The sequence below is a fragment of the Erpetoichthys calabaricus genome, chromosome 18 (assembly GCF_900747795.2).
Source record: "Erpetoichthys calabaricus chromosome 18, fErpCal1.3, whole genome shotgun sequence".
Classification (NCBI taxonomy): Eukaryota; Metazoa; Chordata; class Cladistia; order Polypteriformes; family Polypteridae; genus Erpetoichthys; species Erpetoichthys calabaricus.
In genome coordinates, this window is record NC_041411.2 from 55145407 (window position 1) to 55164861 (window position 19455).

Sequence of the window (19455 nt, forward strand, 5' to 3'; positions counted from 1 at the left end):
TCACTTTTGTAGATAGCATTGTTGCAATTTTACTTTTCTTGGTGGCTTATTACATTACGGATGTTTCACATGTTCATTGTTTCCCCTGTGCTTAAAAGACATTAAAAAAGTGTTTCTCAACTGTGACAAGTACTGACAACTGTGTCGTTCAGGAAGTGGTCACCCATCAATACATAATTATGCGGCGTATGCTACACCGCGGGTTGACTAGTACCTCTTAATCCTGGAACCAGCTTACCAACTCTTCTTTGAACTTTCTCTGGTACTGTTATGGCTTTTTTAGGGAAATCAAAAACTGAACATAGCACTCCAGGTGAGGCTTCACTAGTGCATTATATGACTTAAGTTTTACCTCCCTTTGACTTATACTCTACACATCATGATATATAAACTAAAATCCTATTAGCTACCTTGACTACTTCTGTACATTCCCTTATGTAGACAGTGTCCCTTTCCATTGTGTATTCAAAATTATTTTTATTTCCTGCATGCAACATTTTACACTTACATTGAATTGTATCTACTACAAACCTGCCCAAGCTTGTATGCGATACAAGTGCCACTGTAATGATTTTATTTGATTCTGCATGACCTGTCTTTCCACCTAATATGATATAATCTGCAAATTTATCCAGCTTAATGATTATATTCTTGTCCAGATTGTTTATGTATGTTAAAAAGAGCAGCAGCCCCAAGACTGATACTTGAGAGTCACCACTTTTTACATCACGTAATGCTGAAAAAGTTCCCTTCCCCATAACCTTTTGTTTCTTGTGTTTGAGCCAATATTGTACCCACCTACAGATTGTGGCCTAAATTCCCACTTCTTTAAGTTTGATAACTAACCTTTCATGTAGTACCTTATCAAAAGGAGCATTGGATCTATAGTAAAATTTCAATGCCAATACTAGCTTTCAGATCAAATAACTTTTTATCTTTCACAAAATAAAATGTAAAATTTACATTTTTTTTCTCTAAAAAAGTATTGACAAATCTAAACACCAACCACAGTAATGGAAGAGTGGTGCATTTAACTTATTTTAAATATTGTAACGACCAGAACCAGGCAGGGGATTCGTGTGAATGGTGAGTCTTGGTGAGACTGCTTATGCAATGCAGAGAGATGAGCATCCACTCAGATGCAGCACTGCTATGCAGTAAGATTACTGCCAGACGTCCATGGGTTATGACCACAAAATTTGAAAATATTTAACTTGTGTGGCACCCGGACGGGGCTCATGCCTGGCTGGGACGCCCAGGAAGACACGAGGAGAGCTCATTCCTCATCCAGACCGCGAGGGGGCGTCCGCCCTGGTTGTATTGGGGGCCACGGGTACAGGGCTTAGAAGCCCAACCCTGTAGGGGCCCATGGTCACTGCCAGGGGGCGTCCCCCTGCCTGAAGGACCCTGGACCCCATTACTTCCGCCACACCAGGAAGTGCTGGGGGGGTAGAAGAGAGGGAACACCCGGAGTGCTTCCGGGAGGACAGCCGGCATTTCCGCCACACTGGGGCGTGTCCGCGGGATTGCCGGTGCACACCTGGAACACATCCGGGTACGGATAAAAGGGGCCGCCTCCCTTCATTCGAGGCTGGAGTCGGGTGGAAGCAGGACAAGGTGCTAGAAAGAGAGAAGGAGGCGGTCTGAAGAGGCAGAGTGGTTGGCCTGGAGTTTGGGGAAAATTGAGGTTTGTGAGCACTTGAACTTTGTAAATATGTATAATAAACGTGTGTTGGGTGACATGAGTGTGTCTGCCTGTCTGTGTCCGGGCCAGTCTCCACACTCGATACATGAGAAACAGAACGGCTAAAACCTTGGATTGTGACTAACTTGGTCTGTAAGTGTTTTGCAAGATGAGCAAAAATTTTTAATAAATTTTAACTTGATAAACGAGCAAGTTCTAGCAATACAAGTATATGCTTCACCTGCCAAGCATCACGTGATCACAACTGAGCCGATGGTTCTTCTCCGTCCGCAGGATTGTGGGTAATTGTCTCCCATGCTCGGTCTTAGTTGGCGTGCCTCATTCGTATAGTCAACATCCGTACAAGCAGATACTGTTTACTATTTGTGTGTGTGTGTGTGTGTGTGAGTAACGAATCTGTTTAACGACAACGCAATGTCACATTTCCGGGAAATCCTCAAAATGAGGCAAAAGCAACCGTCATTATAGATAGATCTTGTTAAAGTCGCAAAAAAAGAAAAAGATTCCAGTGAGCTAACAGACAGCAGTGATTCAGTTAGTTAGAGTGAAAGTCATCCTACGCAATAACCCTCCTCCTCCTCTCCTCTCCCTCACACCAACCACGATTCTTTTCAAAGGTAAAGAGCAGGTTAATTTGTTTCATGCATTTTTACTTTATATTTTGTATTAATCATTTTTATATGAATATTTTTGGGTTGGAATGGATCATCTGAGTTTCCATTATTTCTTATGGGGAAATTCGCTTTGATATACGAATTATGCTCGCAAACCAAGACACCACTGTACCAGTATAACATGCAGCACATAATAAATAAATGATATCATATGCACCTCTCTGATCATATTATTTTGTTGCTTCCTCATAAAATTCCAACATATTACTTAAATACAACTGTAAGAGCCATTTTCCTAGTTATATAAGATTCATAAATATCTTACTAGATGACAATGCATAAACTATGGGAGGTTCCTAATGCCCCCGTGGGTACTATCGTATTGGTATATTCTTGCCATTTCTAACAGCTTTAAGTAAACATTATTGTTCAGTTAGTGACAGCCTTGCCATGTGTAAGGTGTAGAGGCATACGGTTTTTAACCATGCTCGAGATTGTGCTTGATGGCCTACGGGCTCTTTGAATGTGTGAAGTAACACGTAAAGAAAACTTGTTTATTTAAGTGATGTATCGTATGCTTAAGGCGTATAGAAGAAGAAATTAATAACTTAAGTATAGAAATAGCTAAAGTTTCTCAAGAAAAGCTAAGTTTATAGAAGATACATTTTTGCTTTTTTTTGCCTTTTCTTCTACGTGTGTAACTATTTTTTCTTTTATTCTTGTGTGGATTATTTGCCTTTTGACTTTCACTAAATATTTTAAAACAAACTTTTGGACTGTGAGATTTCTTTCGACACACGTTTTACCCGTGCTTGACAATGCCTTATGCCTCGGTGGCTACACTAAAGTTAAAAACCAGCCTTGGATTGCCAGCCTAAGATTGCCTTGGATTATAAAGGAAAGTAACCTGTGTGTTCTACGCCTGACATCGGACTGCGATGAAAGAAAACGACGATGACTTGAAAAGACTCAACAGGTACCTTTAATCTTTGTCTTTGATCGGAGTTGGACATATTTGAGAATTCCTAGTGCTCTTCGCGAGACTGTATAAATTAGAAAGGATTTTAAGTACAGTACCTTGTGGGACAGCCATGGCATCTGAATCCGGGAGTCTTAAGAAATTTTGAACCCCCAACGAAAGTATCAGTGGTGTGAGCGGAAGTCACGACGATTACGACACTTCAATGGAGAACTATCTCCAAGACGACAGAAAGCCGTCCAACTCAGAGAGGACTAAACTTCAGTCAGAAATGGATTACAAATACAAACAATTATCTAATATGATGAAGATTGTAACGGATTTACAAAAAAATTAATTTTATTGTGAATGTATAAAGACAACTATCGAGAATTCGTTCTTTGACCTGAGAATGGAATATAAAGGGTTAAGCGACAAACTTGTATCCCTCCAGAGCAACGAAGATAAACGGAAAATGCTACAAAAGGACTTTGATGCTAGAATGGAAATTTGTAATACATTTACGGGATCTACAATGAATTGGATTTTAGAAGTACGCCAAAATAAAAGCCTCCACCAACAACCTGACTTTTCAGCTAACCGATTCAGGGATTACAGAACGACAAATAACATTCCTGACGTTTCTCCAGAAGACAGTATCTCTCAGATTTCCATTCAAAGTAAAAGTCATGCAAGCTCAATGGCTACTTCAGTTAAAAATTCCCAAATCTGCGCAAAATCTAAATGCAGTGCTAGCTCAGCTACAACTTCAATTAGTGCCACCAGATCTCAAGAGGCAGCACACGCTGTGCTGTTGGCTAAAGCGGAGAACCAAAGAAAGCAGCAGGCTCTAGATATGGAAATAATGCTGTTAATAGCTAAGAGAGAAGCTGAAGAAATGCAGTTAAAGGCTAAAAGAGGTCAATTGGCTTTAGAGGCAGCCATTACAGAATCTGATACAAAATTGAGTGCGCTTAAAGGACGCAATCGCAGCCCAAATAGACAGTCATTATAATGTTCCTCAGAAACCAGATGTGAAATTTGAAAGGCCACCAGATGCAAATGGTTATAACTTTCTGAATGTGAATGAAAGCAAAAGTATTCCTCAGCAACCGCTTTATCAGCAACAAAATAAAGCGCCAGCACCTTTTCAACAAGAGCACTATGAACAGCGTTACGATCAACCGAAAGAACAACAAAACAAGGCACAAGCGCCTAATGTATCTCATAGAAAAGTGCCAATATTTGATGGTAACCCATTGACTTATATGAGCTTTATAAGGGCATTTGATTGAACCATCGATCGGGTGGTGAGTGATCCTGAGGAGAAATTAACAGTGAGTGAGTAGGTAGGTAGGTAAGTAAGTAGGTAGGTAGATATACTTTATTAATCCCAAGGGGAAATTCATATACTCCAGCAGCACCATACTGATACAAAAAACAATATTAAATTAAAGATTGATAATAATGCAGGGATAAACAGACAATAACTTTGTATAATGTTAATGTCCCCCATCCCCCCCCCCACAACCCCCCCCGGGTGGAATTGAAGAGTCGCATAGTTTGGGGGAGGAACGATCTTCTCAATCTGTCAGTGGAGCAAGACAGTGACAGCAGTCTGTCGCTGAAGCTGCTCTTCTGTCTGGAGATGATCCTGTTCAGTGGATGCAGTGGATTCTCCATGATTGATAGGAGCCTGCTCAGTGTCCATCGCTCTGCCACAGATGTCAAACTGTCCAGCTCCATGCCAACAATAGAGCCTGCCTTCCTCACCAGTTTGTCCAGGCGTGAGGCATCTTTCTTCTTTATGCTGCCTCCCCAGCACACCACCACGTAGAAGAGGGCGCTCGCCACAACCGTCTGATAGAACATCTGCAGTATCTTATTGCAGATGTTGAAGGACGCCAACCTTCTAAGGAAGTATAACCGGCTCTGTCCTTTCTTACACAGAGCATCAGTATTGGCAGTCCAGTCTAATTTATCATCCAGCTGCACTCCCAGGTATTTATAGGTCTGCACCCTCTGCACACAGTCACCTCTGATGATCACGGGGTCCATGAGGGGTCTGGGCCTCCTAAAATCCACCACCAGCTCCTTGGTTTTGCTGGTGTTCAGGTGTAGGTGGTTTGAGTCGCACCATTTAACAAAGTCCTTGATTAGGTCCCTATACTCCTCCTCCTGCCCACTCCTGATGCAGCCCACGATAGCAGTGTCGTCAGCAAACTTTTGCATGTGGCAGGACTCCGAGTTGTATTGGAAGTCCGATGTATATAGGCTGAACAAGACCGGAGAAAGTACAGTCCCCTGCGGCGCTCCTGTGTTGCTGACCACAATGTCAGACGTGCAGTTCACAAGACGCACATACTGAGGTCTGTCTTTAAGATAGTCCACGATCCATGCCACCAGGTATGAATCTACTCCCATCGCTGTCAGCTTGAGGAGCAGAGGTTGGATTGTGTTGAAGGTGCTAGAGAAGTCTAGAAACATAATTCTTACGGCACCACTGCCTCTGTCCAAGTGGGAGAGGATCGGTGTAGCATATAGATGATGGCATCCTCCGCTCCCACCTTCTCCTGATATGCAAACTGCAGAGGGTCGAGGGCGTGTTGAACCTGTGGCCTCAGGTGGTGAAGCAGCAGCCTCTCCATGGTCTTCATCACATGTGATTTCAGAGCAACAGGCCGGAAGTCATTCAGCTCATTAGGACGTGACACCTTTGGGACTGGGGTGATGCAAGATGTTTTCCAAAGCCTCGGGACTCTCCCCTGTTCCAGGCTCAGGTTGAAGATGCGCTGTAGAGGACCACCCAGCTCCAATGCACAGACCTTCAGCAGTCGTGTAAGAGTATTGTACATAAAGAAAATCAGGAAGCGGCCACAAATAAAAACGGGCAACGGAGAAAGCCTAAAGGCATACACACTCTTTCTTGGCAATTGTAAAAGTGTTATGTCGGGTTTAAAGAATGGACACGAATTTGATAACAATTTAAATATTTGTACAATGTCATCAAAGCTCCCCCAAGAGCTAAGAAAGCTCTGGCAAAATAAAGCAGCAAAGATCGAAAGTAGAGAAGGAAGAAGACCAGGACTCGCTGACCTATATGGATTTATAGAAAATCGGCTTGTATCTTCCTTGGATCCAATGTATGGTGTTTCATATCAAAGTCATACTTTCAAAAGGGAAAAAGAAAAGACTGATTATGAAAAACATCCAATAAAAGGCGGTATGAGAAAGGGCAACTTTGTCTCAAATTTTGTCACTACCGTAGAAAAGGGAAATAAAACGGAGATGATTGAACGTATACACGGTAAGCACAGTCTTTTCTGTGATAAAAAGCATGATCTTAATGACTGCAACGCAATCCAGAATTTCACTTATGAAAGTAAAATCGACTTTTTAAAATCCAAGGGCTTATGCTTTAAATGCCTTAAACAAGGACATCTTAGCAAAAATTGTGAAGATTAAATGCAGCAAATGTCCTCATTTTCACTCAGTTATTTTATATATAAAAAAAGAAAAGAATTCTGATGATAGTTAAATTTCTTAAAGAACAGACCGCTAAATCGATACAGAAAGGCACTTCTTCCACAAATGCACCCATAATATCGAAAGAGTCTTATATGGCTACCGGGGCCGGAAATGGCGTCTTAGCTGCGGTTCCAGTTAAAGTTAAGTCCAAAGGGAACGAAAAATATATTGAAACATATGCTCTAATAGACTCATGTAGCTCAGCCACATTTTGCACAGAGAGATTACGAGAGCAATTAAATCTTTCAGGAAGAAAATCACACCTATATCTCGACACTCTAGAAAATCCAGAAAAGCCATTAAAATGTAAAGTTTTATCTGGCATACAAGTTTGTGGGCTAGAAGAAAACACATTTTATGACTTACCAGAGGTGCATACAGCAAATGTTATACCTGGATATGAAGAAAAAATTCCTACTCAAGAAGATATTATGAAATGGCCCTACCTTAAAGATGTGCATCTACCCCAAATAAATGCAGAAGTAGGTTTGTTAATAGGCACAGACTCTCGTAAAGTCATGGAGCCATGGGAAATCATACATAGCAAAGGAGACAGACCTTTTGCAATGAGAACAGTTCAAGGATGGATTGTTAATTGCTTTACAAAGTAATCAGACAATGAAAGAGTAAAAAGATGTTCAGTCAATTATGTGACAATAAAGGAGGTTGAGCAAATGTTACTCCAGCAATACAATACAGACTTTCCAGAACGCAGTTGTGAGGAAAAGGAATTAATGTCACAAGAAGACATTAAATTTATGCGCATAGCCTCAGATACTGCAAAACTAATGGATGGACACTATTGTATTAATCTGCCTTTTAAAGGTGAAACTCGTAAAGTGCCAAACAACTGTTGTGTTGCAAAACAACGTGCTATTGGACTTAAAAGGAAACTTACAAAGCATCCAACATTTCATGAGGATTACAAAACTTTCATGAAAGACATTTTAGACAATGGATATGCCATTAAGGTACCCACTGAACAGCAGGCCCTTGAAAAAGAGAGAGTGTGGTACATACCTCATCATGGAGTATATCATCCAAAGAAAAACAAAATAAGAGTGGTTTTTGACTGTACAGCCACTTATCAAGGTTTTTCTCTAAATGAACAGTTACTTACAGGACCTGATTTAACTAATACACTCATTGCAGTTCTTACAAGATTCAGAGAGGAACCAATTGCTCTCATGGCAGACATTAAATCAATGTTCTATCAAGTGAAAGTTCCAGAAAAAGACATGGATCTTCTTCGCTTCCTGTGGTGGCCTGAAGGTAATCTAAACAATGAACTTGAGGAATACAAAATGACAGTGCATCTTTTTGGTGCTATTTCATCACCCAGTTGTGCCTCTTATGCCTTAAGAAGAACAGCAGAGGATGCAAGAGGCACAGTTCCAGAGGAAGCAGTTAACACTGTGTTAAATAATTTCTATGTTGATGACTGTTTAAAGTCAGTTAATACAGAAGAACAAGCCATAAAATTGGCCAAAGATCTCCAAACCCTGTGCTCAAAGGGAGGAGTTTCTCTTACAAAATGGATAAGTAACAGTAGAGCAGTCTTGCTATCCATCCCTGAAGAAGACAGGGCAATAGATCAAAAAGACTTGGACTTAAGTCATGATTTGTTACCAGTTGAAAGAGCCTTGGGTGTTCAATGGTGCACACAGACTGACAGTTTCAAGTTTCAGGTAAAGCTGCAAGACAAGCCTGCTACAAGACGTGGTATTCTGTCAGTGGTCAGTTCAATATATGACCCACTTGGATTTTTAGCATCAGTCATACTGCCTGCTAAGTCTATTCTAAGAGAACTGTGTAAAGAGAAATATGCTTTGGATCAAGAAGTGGAAGTTAAGTATGTTCGGCAATGGAAAAAATAGATGGATGATTTGCAGCTACTTGTGGATTACAATGTAGACAGGTGCATTAAACCGCCTAGATTTGGTCAAATAATGACCGCACAAATGCATAATTTTGGAGATGCCTCGGAAAATGGGTATGGCACTGTTTCCTACCTCCTTCTGACTAACAAAGAAAATGAGAGACATTGTTCATTTTTAATGGGGAAATCAAGAGTGGCACCACTAAAATCTGTCACTACACCAAGGTTAGAACTTACGGCAGCAGTCAAAATGGACAAAATGTTAAAACAAGAACTACAGATTCCCCTGCAAGAGTCAATATTTTGGACTGACAGCACCACAGTACTAAGGTACATTGCAAATGAAAGTGCAAGCTACAAAACATTTGTTGCTAACAGAATCACAGTGATAAGAGCACACACAACCCTTGCAATGGAGGTATGTCGCATCTGCACAAAATCCTGCGGATCAGGCATCAAGAGGATCGACAATAGAAAGCTTCATTAAAAGTAAGACTTGGATACAAAGCCCAAACTTCCTGCTACAGCCAGAGAACGAATGGCCTAAGAGACCGGATGAAGTGGACCTGTCTACTTGTGACGATCCGGAAATCAAAAGGTGTGTAGTAAATTATGCAAGTGTAGAAGAAAAAATCAAACCAGTAAAAAGACTTTTAGAGTACTATTCGGAATGGTACAATTTAAAGAAAGCAATAGCTTGGTTCCTTAGGTTTAAAGAAGCGCTATTGCGTCTGAAGGAAGAAAGAAACCCAATTCAATATGCAGTCAGTCAATCTGGGCACAGTTAAATCAGCTATTTGTTTACATAGTTCTATTACTTTGCCCTTAATAACTCACCAACATTGCGATAAACACACCACATCTCAGAGTCACTCATTTTGTTTTGATCCAGGTTCCTGGAAATACTGTTTTAAATAAGAGAGAACTAGGGCATGATCACAAGTTGTTAAGTTGTGCAAGGTTGCAATGGGTTCCACAAAATGGTGTTGCAGTAAAATGTAAATAATTGTTAAACTTTGTTTCTTTGCAAGAAACACAAAAACCTCAGATTTAGAATCTCAACATGTTAAAACTGTTTATTCGATATAAAATTATCCAGAAACTCAGGTAGAATTTGCATAATAATTTCTTGAAAATCAAAGATCAAAAACTGACTTCTGATGACAGATCATAGAGTATTTGAAACTTGTACAGTCTATAGACATTTCTTAGGTGGCATAATTTTGCACCTTCTAGTGATACAGTTATTACTATATACAGTACTCAAATACAAAGTACAGAATATTCTTGGTTCTTTCAATGACTGCAAATTTCCCTTCTCTTTATAAAATATACTCAATCTGTTATATCACCATCCTTTGGATTGACAGTTGGCAGGAAAATGTTACTGTAGAATGAATGTTATAATGCTTTAAGATATACTTCAGGGCTTGGCAATATGTTGGATTTTTAATTTAATTCAAATCTTAACAAAAATCAGTATTCAAAAGCCAACATAGCAATGTTTAGCACTTTTGATTTTCCACAACGTCTTTTAAGCAGTACATTAAATCAGCAAAATGTCCGGTAATCTTGCGAAGTGCGACTGCATTGACTCTGCCCATGTTACCTGGCAGTGATGAGTATGACAAGTACATGGTGCAAGTATCATAAGAAGAAGAGTTTAGAACAGGTAGGGTTAGCTCTGATGTTTGCAGATTGTTTGGTCTTACTCTGGATAATAATTCAAGCAGTACAACATCTATAGATAAAATACATTACTGCATATGAAGAGGTTATCTAGGAACATACAGTGCCAGCAACATGCCCTCCCATCTCTGGCAAAATGGGTTCAAGGAAGCAAAATTCTGTAAAATGTTCTCTGTTCCATTGCATACTATATGAGCAAACACAGAGTAGGTGAAGGTGACAGCATCTGTAATAACTTATGGTATTGCAAAACAGATTTTCACCTACTTAAGTTTCACCCTCAAAATATTTGAACTTTGTCAGTGAGATCACATAACTACAATAACCATTAATTCACACAAAAAGTGAGATGTCCACACATAATAAAACCCTGTTCCATCCATTCCACACCATCTCTGAAACTGAAATATGACTGGTAGAAACAAAAACAGCAGCATTAATACCTTTATTTTGTGTGAATTATTCAAAGGTTGTGCATCAGTTATAAGGTACACTATATTACTGCCCATTTTACTTTCATTTTGAGTATGAATTGAATCAAGTTGAATTAAACTTAAAAATACAGTAATGCATAGCGCATTTTGCATTAAACTTTATTAATATGTTATCCTGGTGAGCTTTGAATTCACTAAGACTATTGAACGAAGTGAAATATACAACCATATTACTTTGTGAGCAGAGGATCTGAATTTCCCCATAACATTAATAAAGTTTATATAATCTAATCTGATACTAATAGGATAATAAAATAATTAAATGAAAAATTGTGTACATTTATAATACCAAATTTAATAGGGAAGTATTATATCACTCTTCACTTGCATTGAATGTAAAAGTAAAATTTCACTGGGTTCATTGAAATGGCTCAGTTTCCCCCTACAATTTCACCACTCTACCTCAGAATTTCAACATCAGAATCTTTTATTCTAAAATGTTCCTGGAATTTCTTTTGATCATATTATGATCTGCATCTAAAACCCGGGTTAAAATCCTCTTCCTGATGACAAGAGACAGTTTACTCAGGATTATTTTAAGCATGGTGAGACTAACTCAGTTCTTGACATGAAGGTGGTAGAATATTTAATTTTTTTCAAATCTGAAGACTGTATGCATTGATTGCTCTGCACACCAAAAACATAAAAAACTAACACATTCAGGTAACTTAATTTTTCTACATATAATACTAAAACTAAGAAAAGTAATTTTTAAAAGAACAACATTAGTTATTATATAATTTAACTAATGGACAACCTGTTACCGTTTTCATCACTTAGTAAAATAATATTCCACCAGCAAATCATGGTTAATATTTATAATCTTATTAAAATCATTCTGTTGTATCATTCAGTCATACATTCAACACAGAAGGTATTTTACTAAACATTTACTAAAATCCATCTTAAGATTCATGTGTGTAATTCATAACTAGACTTTAACATTATTTCAAATTCATTAAATACAGATACTTACAGCCCCTGGAAGATGTATTGCTCTGAAAGTACTTCAGTATCATATTGTTCATGCAGCACTTTGATTTCTTTCTGAAGAGCTCTTATTTCATCATCATGAAAATGGGCCATAGTGAAAGTGACAATGCTTATTCTGTAAAGAAAATAAGAATACGACAAACATTTAGAAATATTGTAATTAAGGGGAAAGTTAAAATTTTTTCAATAAATTTATTTTCATAACCAGACCAGTCAGATTCTCTTTAAAAGCTGCAAAAAAAAAAAATACAAGCAACAGTACAGCTCATGTCACCATAAAGAAACTAATCAAAATCATAGGATTCAATCAAGTCAGTGCTATAATTTTGTCTTAAATAAATTTACAATCAACGTTTCTATGCATTAAATATTTACAATGCTAAGGAAATAGGCCTGTTAAAAGGAAAAAGACAAAAAGGAACCTGCTCACTAAACAAGAATCAAATTCATATGTGGATTTCCACACAATGTTGATTATCAGAATCTGGTACACAAATGTTTATTTTTGAAGCCAAACATAATTTTCCACTAAGTATTCTGTGTGAAAAATGAATGACTAATGTAAAAAATGTGATCATGCAAGTCATTATACCAATACCAAAGCGGCATGTTTATTTTATTGGAAAGGTGTCACTGTACCAGTAACATTGGATAAATATTACACAAACAAAATGAATTTGAAAATATATCTACTTGCATGATTAAAGGGTTACAAGAACTCATATTGGCAGCACCAAACAAATCACATCCTCATTTTATCACCTTTGTTTAAACAGATCATTATGTTGTTAAATAGCATTCGTAGGCTCTCATTAACATACACCTAACAGTAAATTAAGAAAATTGTCTATATGAACAAAGGGACTGGATACAGGTCAGGTGCAAATAAAACATTTAGACAAAAGACACTGTGTACAAAAGAAATCAAATTTGTGATTTCACCAGTACAGTGAAAATGAAGTCATAGAGGATCTGTTATCGGCCAATGTTCATTAAAAATGATAACATTGAAATCGGTCAGATGTGTACAATTAAACCAATACTGCCAACCGATATGATTCGGGCTTATCAACATTGTCAGTTCACTATATAATTAAATGTTGGTTTCATTGTTCAGTGAGGCAGACATTAAGCTACAGAAAAACATGCATGTGAGCACAGCCCCTTGCACTAACAAAAAAAATTTAAAAAAAAAATGCGGGGCTTCCTAGTTTTGCTGACAGGAGCACTACATACCTTGTTTACTCATTGGGCAGATATCTTTAGTAAAGCAACATATCAGCTGTGTGGTTATATTTTTCTGTGAAAAATGAAGACAACATAGTTGCTATCTGCTCTGCCCACAAAAATGAGATAATGTGAGGAGACTTTAGAATTAAATCTTTGAAAATCACAAATTTAATTACCCATCTGAAGAATTACCATAACGAATTATACATGGAATTTTTAGCAAGTAATGCTACTAAAACGAAAGTTAACTCAGATGCTAGCGGTGGCCTCATACAGCAAACCCTTCAGAACGTGAAGGCATTTCCTCAAGACAGCACCAGAGCTAAAGGCATTACAGTAGACCCCCGCAAAGTCGCGGTTCAGGGTTCGCGGATTTTTCCTTAGAACCTAACTATTAATTGTTTGCGGAAAGCGCAAATATCCTCTGCAATTTTTTATGGCTTTATTCGTGGCAAAACTGTGCTGTAGAGAGAACAGGAAGCAACCGCCGAGGGAAACGCAGTTTGGGATGGTGAAAGTAGCCAATCTCAGTGTGTTATTCATTTCTCCTTGCTGCTGATTGACTGCTGCCCTGTGATGCATCTCCAGCTGAGTGGGTTTACCACCGCTGAGGGAAACGCGGTTTGGGATGGTGAAAGTAGTTAATCCGAGAGCATTATTCATTTCTCCTTGCTGCTGATTGACTTCTGCCCTGTGACGCATCTCCAGCTGAGTGGGTGTACCACCACTGAGGGAAACGCGGTTTGGGATGGTGAAAATAGCCAATCCGAGAGCGTTATTCATTTCACCTTGCTGCTGATTGACTGCTGCCCTGTGACGCGTCTCCAGCTGAGTGTACTCGTGTTTTCCATTTTGCTATTGTATTCATTTTGTTATTCTTAAACAAAATGTTGCCGATACACCCTGCACCTTCTAAGGCTTCTGGCACTGAGCCTAAGCGTCAGAAGAAGTTTAAACTACTGGATTTGCTCCGAGAACTAAAAAGTTATGCTGCAGTAGCACGCCACTATGGCATTAATGAAAGCACCACACGCTACATAAAGAAGAACGAAGCAGCGATCTGGAGTACCGCATCTGTAAGTTTCTATACCAGCAAGGTAACAACCGTAAGGAATAAAAATATCGTCAGGATGGAATCTGCCTTGGCATTGTGGATCACCGACTGCATGGAGAACAACATCCCCTTGGACGGTAACATCATCTGTGAGAAAGCACGGAAATTGTCCCAGCAGTTCGCTACAGGAGACAATGTAGCAACTTCCCATCACAATGTTTCTGAAACCTATAAAGAAAAGCCAGCACGAAACCCCACCAGAAGAAGACCCGTCCAAAGATACGACCCCTCCTGAAGCGCCTGAAGAAGAGGCGCCGCCCAAGGAGTTTTAAATCCGCTGCATCGTACTGCACCACTTCATCATCATCATCAATATCATTCATGAGTACCCGTACATTTTACTGTATTTTAATTATTATGTATTTACTCTATAACAAAGAAAACACGCTTGCATGAATTACAGTATGTATAGCGGTAACATCGGTATTTTATATTCTAGCACCGTGGGAGACATAGCAGTACAGTACTGTACAGTATACGGGTTTACCTTTACATTCTGTTTTTAGGTAATGTATTAATGTGTTAAGCTGAGCTTGCAACGAAATTAAAGTGCTTTGGGGGCATACAGTATTTAGGGTTTAAACTATAAAAATTAGGCATTTAAAAGGCATTTTTTAACCACATCCAAGTGTCATTTTTTTTTTTTTTTTTTTTTACAATTCGCAGGTGCTCTAGGAACATAACCCCTGTGAATTTTGGGGGTGTACTGTACTACTAACCAAGCTACTGACCAACCTTTTCCCTAGATGAGGATGAGGGATTTTGCCAGCTACATCATCATTCAGAACCTCAGTACATTCTTCCAAGCCGGGAATTCTTTGCAGATGTCTCACTGCCTGCATTATATGATGTGATTGCTACACATATCCACGAGCTTTTAAGAAATAATGTCACCAGCATTAGCTTCACTACAGATATGTGGAGCTCGGAAGTCAGCCCCATGAGTATGTTGAGTCTAATGGCACACTGGATTGACAAAAATGTTGAGGCAAAAAGAGTTCCCATTCTGCAGCTTTCATTGCACAAGCTTTCAATTCCATGTTAACGAAGTGGAACATTTCAAAAAGTAATGTGCACGTTGTGCTTTGCGACAAAGCTTGCAATATGGCAAATGCTATGGAAGAAAGTGCCATTAAACATTTAAGCTGCATGGCTCACACTTTTAGCTTGCTGTAAATTAAGGCTTATTGAGCCAGAGAAGCACCTCCAACTATTTTGCCCTTGGGAGGCAAATAGTTACTCATTTTAAGCACACAACTGAGAGAAACACAAACAGACCTTGGTACCCCAGCAAGAATGCTTCAGCAGGACGTGCCAACATAAGCGTGCATTCATTTATAATAAAGGATGTGATTCCATTTGTTGATGCGCTTAAAAGTCTGCTTAGCAAATGTGACAAGACAGATTCCGGAGTTCAGATGGAGAAAATCACACTTTGGAGACTGTCACAAAACGCTTCAGTGGTGCATTCTCCGAGCCACTACACTATCAATCTACTGTCCTTGATCCATGGTACAAAGATCAATTTTGTGACCAAGATACCAAAAAACAAGCGTAAGAAGCACTTGAGAAACAACTGGTCGAGAAGTCAGCTGGTGAAGGAGATGCAAAGAGCAACAGCGGACCACAAAAGAAAAAGATTTGCACTCAGAGAGATATTGCTGCTTCATTGCTGGAGATGTATGAAGAAATTTTTGAAGAAAATTTGTATGCGGCAGCAAAAACACATTCAACTGCCGCCAAGTTAAAATAACAGATTCATAAAATTATTTACAATAATAATACTAATTAGGATTATCAGACATCCAGAATTTAAAAAAAAAAAAAAAAATTGTTAGATTTAATTAAAAAAAAAACAAAAAAAAAAAAAACAAAACAAGCATACACTGCAGCTTCCTAATATCCAATCAGTATCTTCGTGCATTTTCTGGAAACTCAGTCGGCACTGAGAGGCGCCTTCAGAGTTGCCAGGTACGCAGTTTTCTTACTTCATTTTCAGCTGCAAGAAATATTTATTATATTTTCGGCTTTCAACTGAAAATCAGAACCACAAACGCATACTGTGTTCAAGTAAAAAACCTAATATATGTACAGAGGTGCTACAATGCTTACTTATTTTCCAATTTTGGAACTTGCTACTTACTTGGAAGAAATCATGTTGAGTGGATCACTGTACAGTGTAGACACGTGTGGTTTTTTGTTTTATTTTAATCAACTGAAATCACCTAGTGCATTCTTGTTTGTTTTCACCCGTAGTTATCATGGGTAAGTGGTCAAAGTATGAAAAGCGATACAACAAAAATTGGGAGAAAGAAGCCACATTAATGAATTGGATACGCAGCGTACCTGGTGATGATACTAAGGCTTTCTGTCTGTATTGCAAATGTGACATTCGTGCCCATCATGGCAATTTAGTGAATCACACTGAAACGACAAAGCACAAACGAAAAGCCTCGCCTTTTTCAAACGCACAGACTTTACTTGATGTCAGTTGACATGTAAAAACTATAGACAACACTGTCAAGATAGATTTGAAGCTGGCGGCTCATGTGGCGTGCCATTCCAGTATAGCAACAGTAGATCACATAGGAGAGCTTGTTAAAAACATCTAAGGTAAAGACATAGCACTCCACAGAACAAAATGTTCCACACTCATCAAAAATGTTCTCGGGCCTTCAGTGCATGAAGAATTAATCTCAGACTTAGTGCAGTTAGACGGTGAGGAGACTGTCTACTCCTTAATAATTGACAAAAGTACAGACATTAGCTTAGAAAAACAGCTCTGTCTGATGGTGCGATACTAGTTATTCGCTAAATTCTATTGTCACGACATTTCTGGGAATAATATTGCTTGAATCAGGTACAGCAGATGCAATATTCAGTGCTATTTCCAAATTTCTCAAGTCAAACAAGCTGCCTATGAACAAATGTTTGATATAAGCAATTGATGGCTGTAATGCTGTGTGTAGAAAAAACAATTCAGTCATAACACGATTTAGGGAACTTTGCCCTGACATAGTACACATCAAGTGTATATGTCATTCAATTCAACGAAGTTCATCACATGCACTGAAGGTGATGCCAAGAAATTTTGATTTCATGATATCAGAGACCTATAACTTGTTTGCCCACTGTAGAATTCGCCAGCTGAAATAAGAGCAATTATTCCAGTGCATTAATGTTGGCGAAGAACCACTAAAGATTTTGAAGTTATCAGATACTCGTTGGCTATCTATCGCCCCTTGCATTCAGCGAGTTCTTGATCAGTATGACGAACTGAAGCTGCATTTTGAACAGAGTGAACAAATTATTTGAGTCAGACAAAGCAAGTCCTGTGAAGTTGCTCACTGAACTGTTAACTTTGTATCAAAACATGCTTCAACGAATTATGAGACCGACCACATTTACGTCTTGGGGATCAACAATGATCTGAAAAATTGTTCGAACTATCTGCTCCTAGAAACTATGAACTTTGGCATAGAATTCAACTTGCTCTTGCATGACTCAAAAATTGACTGCAATGTAGCACAGAAAATTGAAGAACGCTGTCGTGATTATCTACTGGAACTCGTAAGGGAACTGTGTCAGAGAATGCCAACAAATGTGCAACAGCTGGAGTCGCTGGCTGATCTGTCACCTTCTGTCGTCTTTGGACCACAGAAACCACAACTATCAAAGCTGTTGTTTTTGCCTTTGTACACAGGCAATTTGGGCAATCTAGAGCTGCAGTGGATGCGAATCGGAACAGCATCATGGCCACAATTCAGCAATAACAGCATTTTTTTTTTTTTTTTTTTTTGTTTTATTAATTTTCATTGTAATCATTCCATACAAACAGATCAATTTATAACCCAACAAATTTGAAAACAAATCAAACCCCACCCCTGAGAAGGAGAGCTTAACTAAAGGAAAATTTCTTTAAGCTTTTTAATAAGGCAACATTAGACAAAAGAAGGGGAGAAGTAAATATCTATATAAATAAGAGATGGAGAAGGGAGTTAAATGCAATAATAGTTAATTCTCTTATTCTAAAATAATATTGATTAAATCCTGCCAAGTTTTGAAAAAATTTTGTACAGATCCTCTAACTGAAAATTTGATTTTTTTCCAATTTCAAATAATATAAAACATCAGTTTCCCACTGACTTATAAGAGGAGAATTAGGATTCTTCCAATTTAACAAAATAAGTCTGCGTGCCAAGAGTGTAGTGAATGCAATCACCGTTTGTTTGTCCTTCTCCAATTCAAGTCCATCTGGAAGGACACCAAACACAGCTGTTAGTGGGTTAGGAGGGATTGTGATACTAAGGCTGTCTGAGAGGCACTTAAAAATTTTTGTCCAAAATGATGTTAGTTTGGTGCAGGCCCAGAACATGTGACCCAGTGAGGCAGGAGCTTGGTTGCAGTGCTCGCAGGTTGGATCCTGGCCTGGAAACATTTTGGACAGTTTTAAGCGAGACAGATGAGCTCGATATATAATTTTTAGTTGAATAATTCTATGCTTTGCGCATATAGAACTCAAGTGAATTCTCTGCTTTGCTACCTTCCACTCCTTTTCTGATATATTGATTAAGAGATCTTCTTCCCAATGTCCTCTTGGATCTTTGAAAGGTAGGGACTCTAATAAGATTTTATATATTGCGGAAATAGTGTTTGTTTCCTCGGAATTGAGCAGTATTTTTTCCAGCATTGTGGAGGGTGCAAGGTGGGGGAAATCGGGCAATTTCTGTTTAACAAAATTTCTAATTTGAAGATAGTAAAAGAAATGTGTAGCTGGGAGGTTAAATTTTGAACGTAATTGTTCAAAAGATGTAAATATGTTGTCTATATAAAGATCTCTGAGCATTTTAATCCCAAAACTTTTCCAGGTATTAAAAACTGGATATACTTGCGAAGGTTGAAAGAGGTGGTTCCCTTGCAGAGGTGCCACTGATAAAAGATTTTCCATCTTAAAATGCTTCCTAATTTGGTTCCATATTCTGAGTGAGTAAAGCACAATTGGGTTATTAGTATATTTGCGATAACTTTCATTTATTGGAGAGCAGAGCAGGGAATATAAAGAAGTACTACAGGATTTTACTTCTATTGCAGACCAAGCCTGTGTATGTGCATTTATTTGTGTCCAGGTTTTTATGGCTTGTATGTTTGCTGCCCAGTAATAAAACTGAAAATTAGGTAAAGCCATGCCACCTTCTGCCTGAGGTCTTTGTAGGGTCGCTCTTCGGATACGTGGGTGTTTTGAGTTCCAAAT

General features: G+C 38.6%; 1 protein-coding gene across 1 annotated transcript in view; it reads right to left on the minus strand.

Moving 5' to 3' along the window:
• The window catches only part of cenpp (centromere protein P), a 410887-nt gene that overhangs the window by 362186 nt on the left and 29246 nt on the right, over positions 1-19455 (minus strand). Inside the window, exon 2 of the mRNA XM_051921525.1 lies at positions 11844-11975. Within this exon, the coding sequence (XP_051777485.1) occupies positions 11844-11953 (110 nt within the window). The 5' untranslated portion in view covers positions 11954-11975. The remainder of the gene's footprint in view (positions 1-11843; positions 11976-19455) is intronic.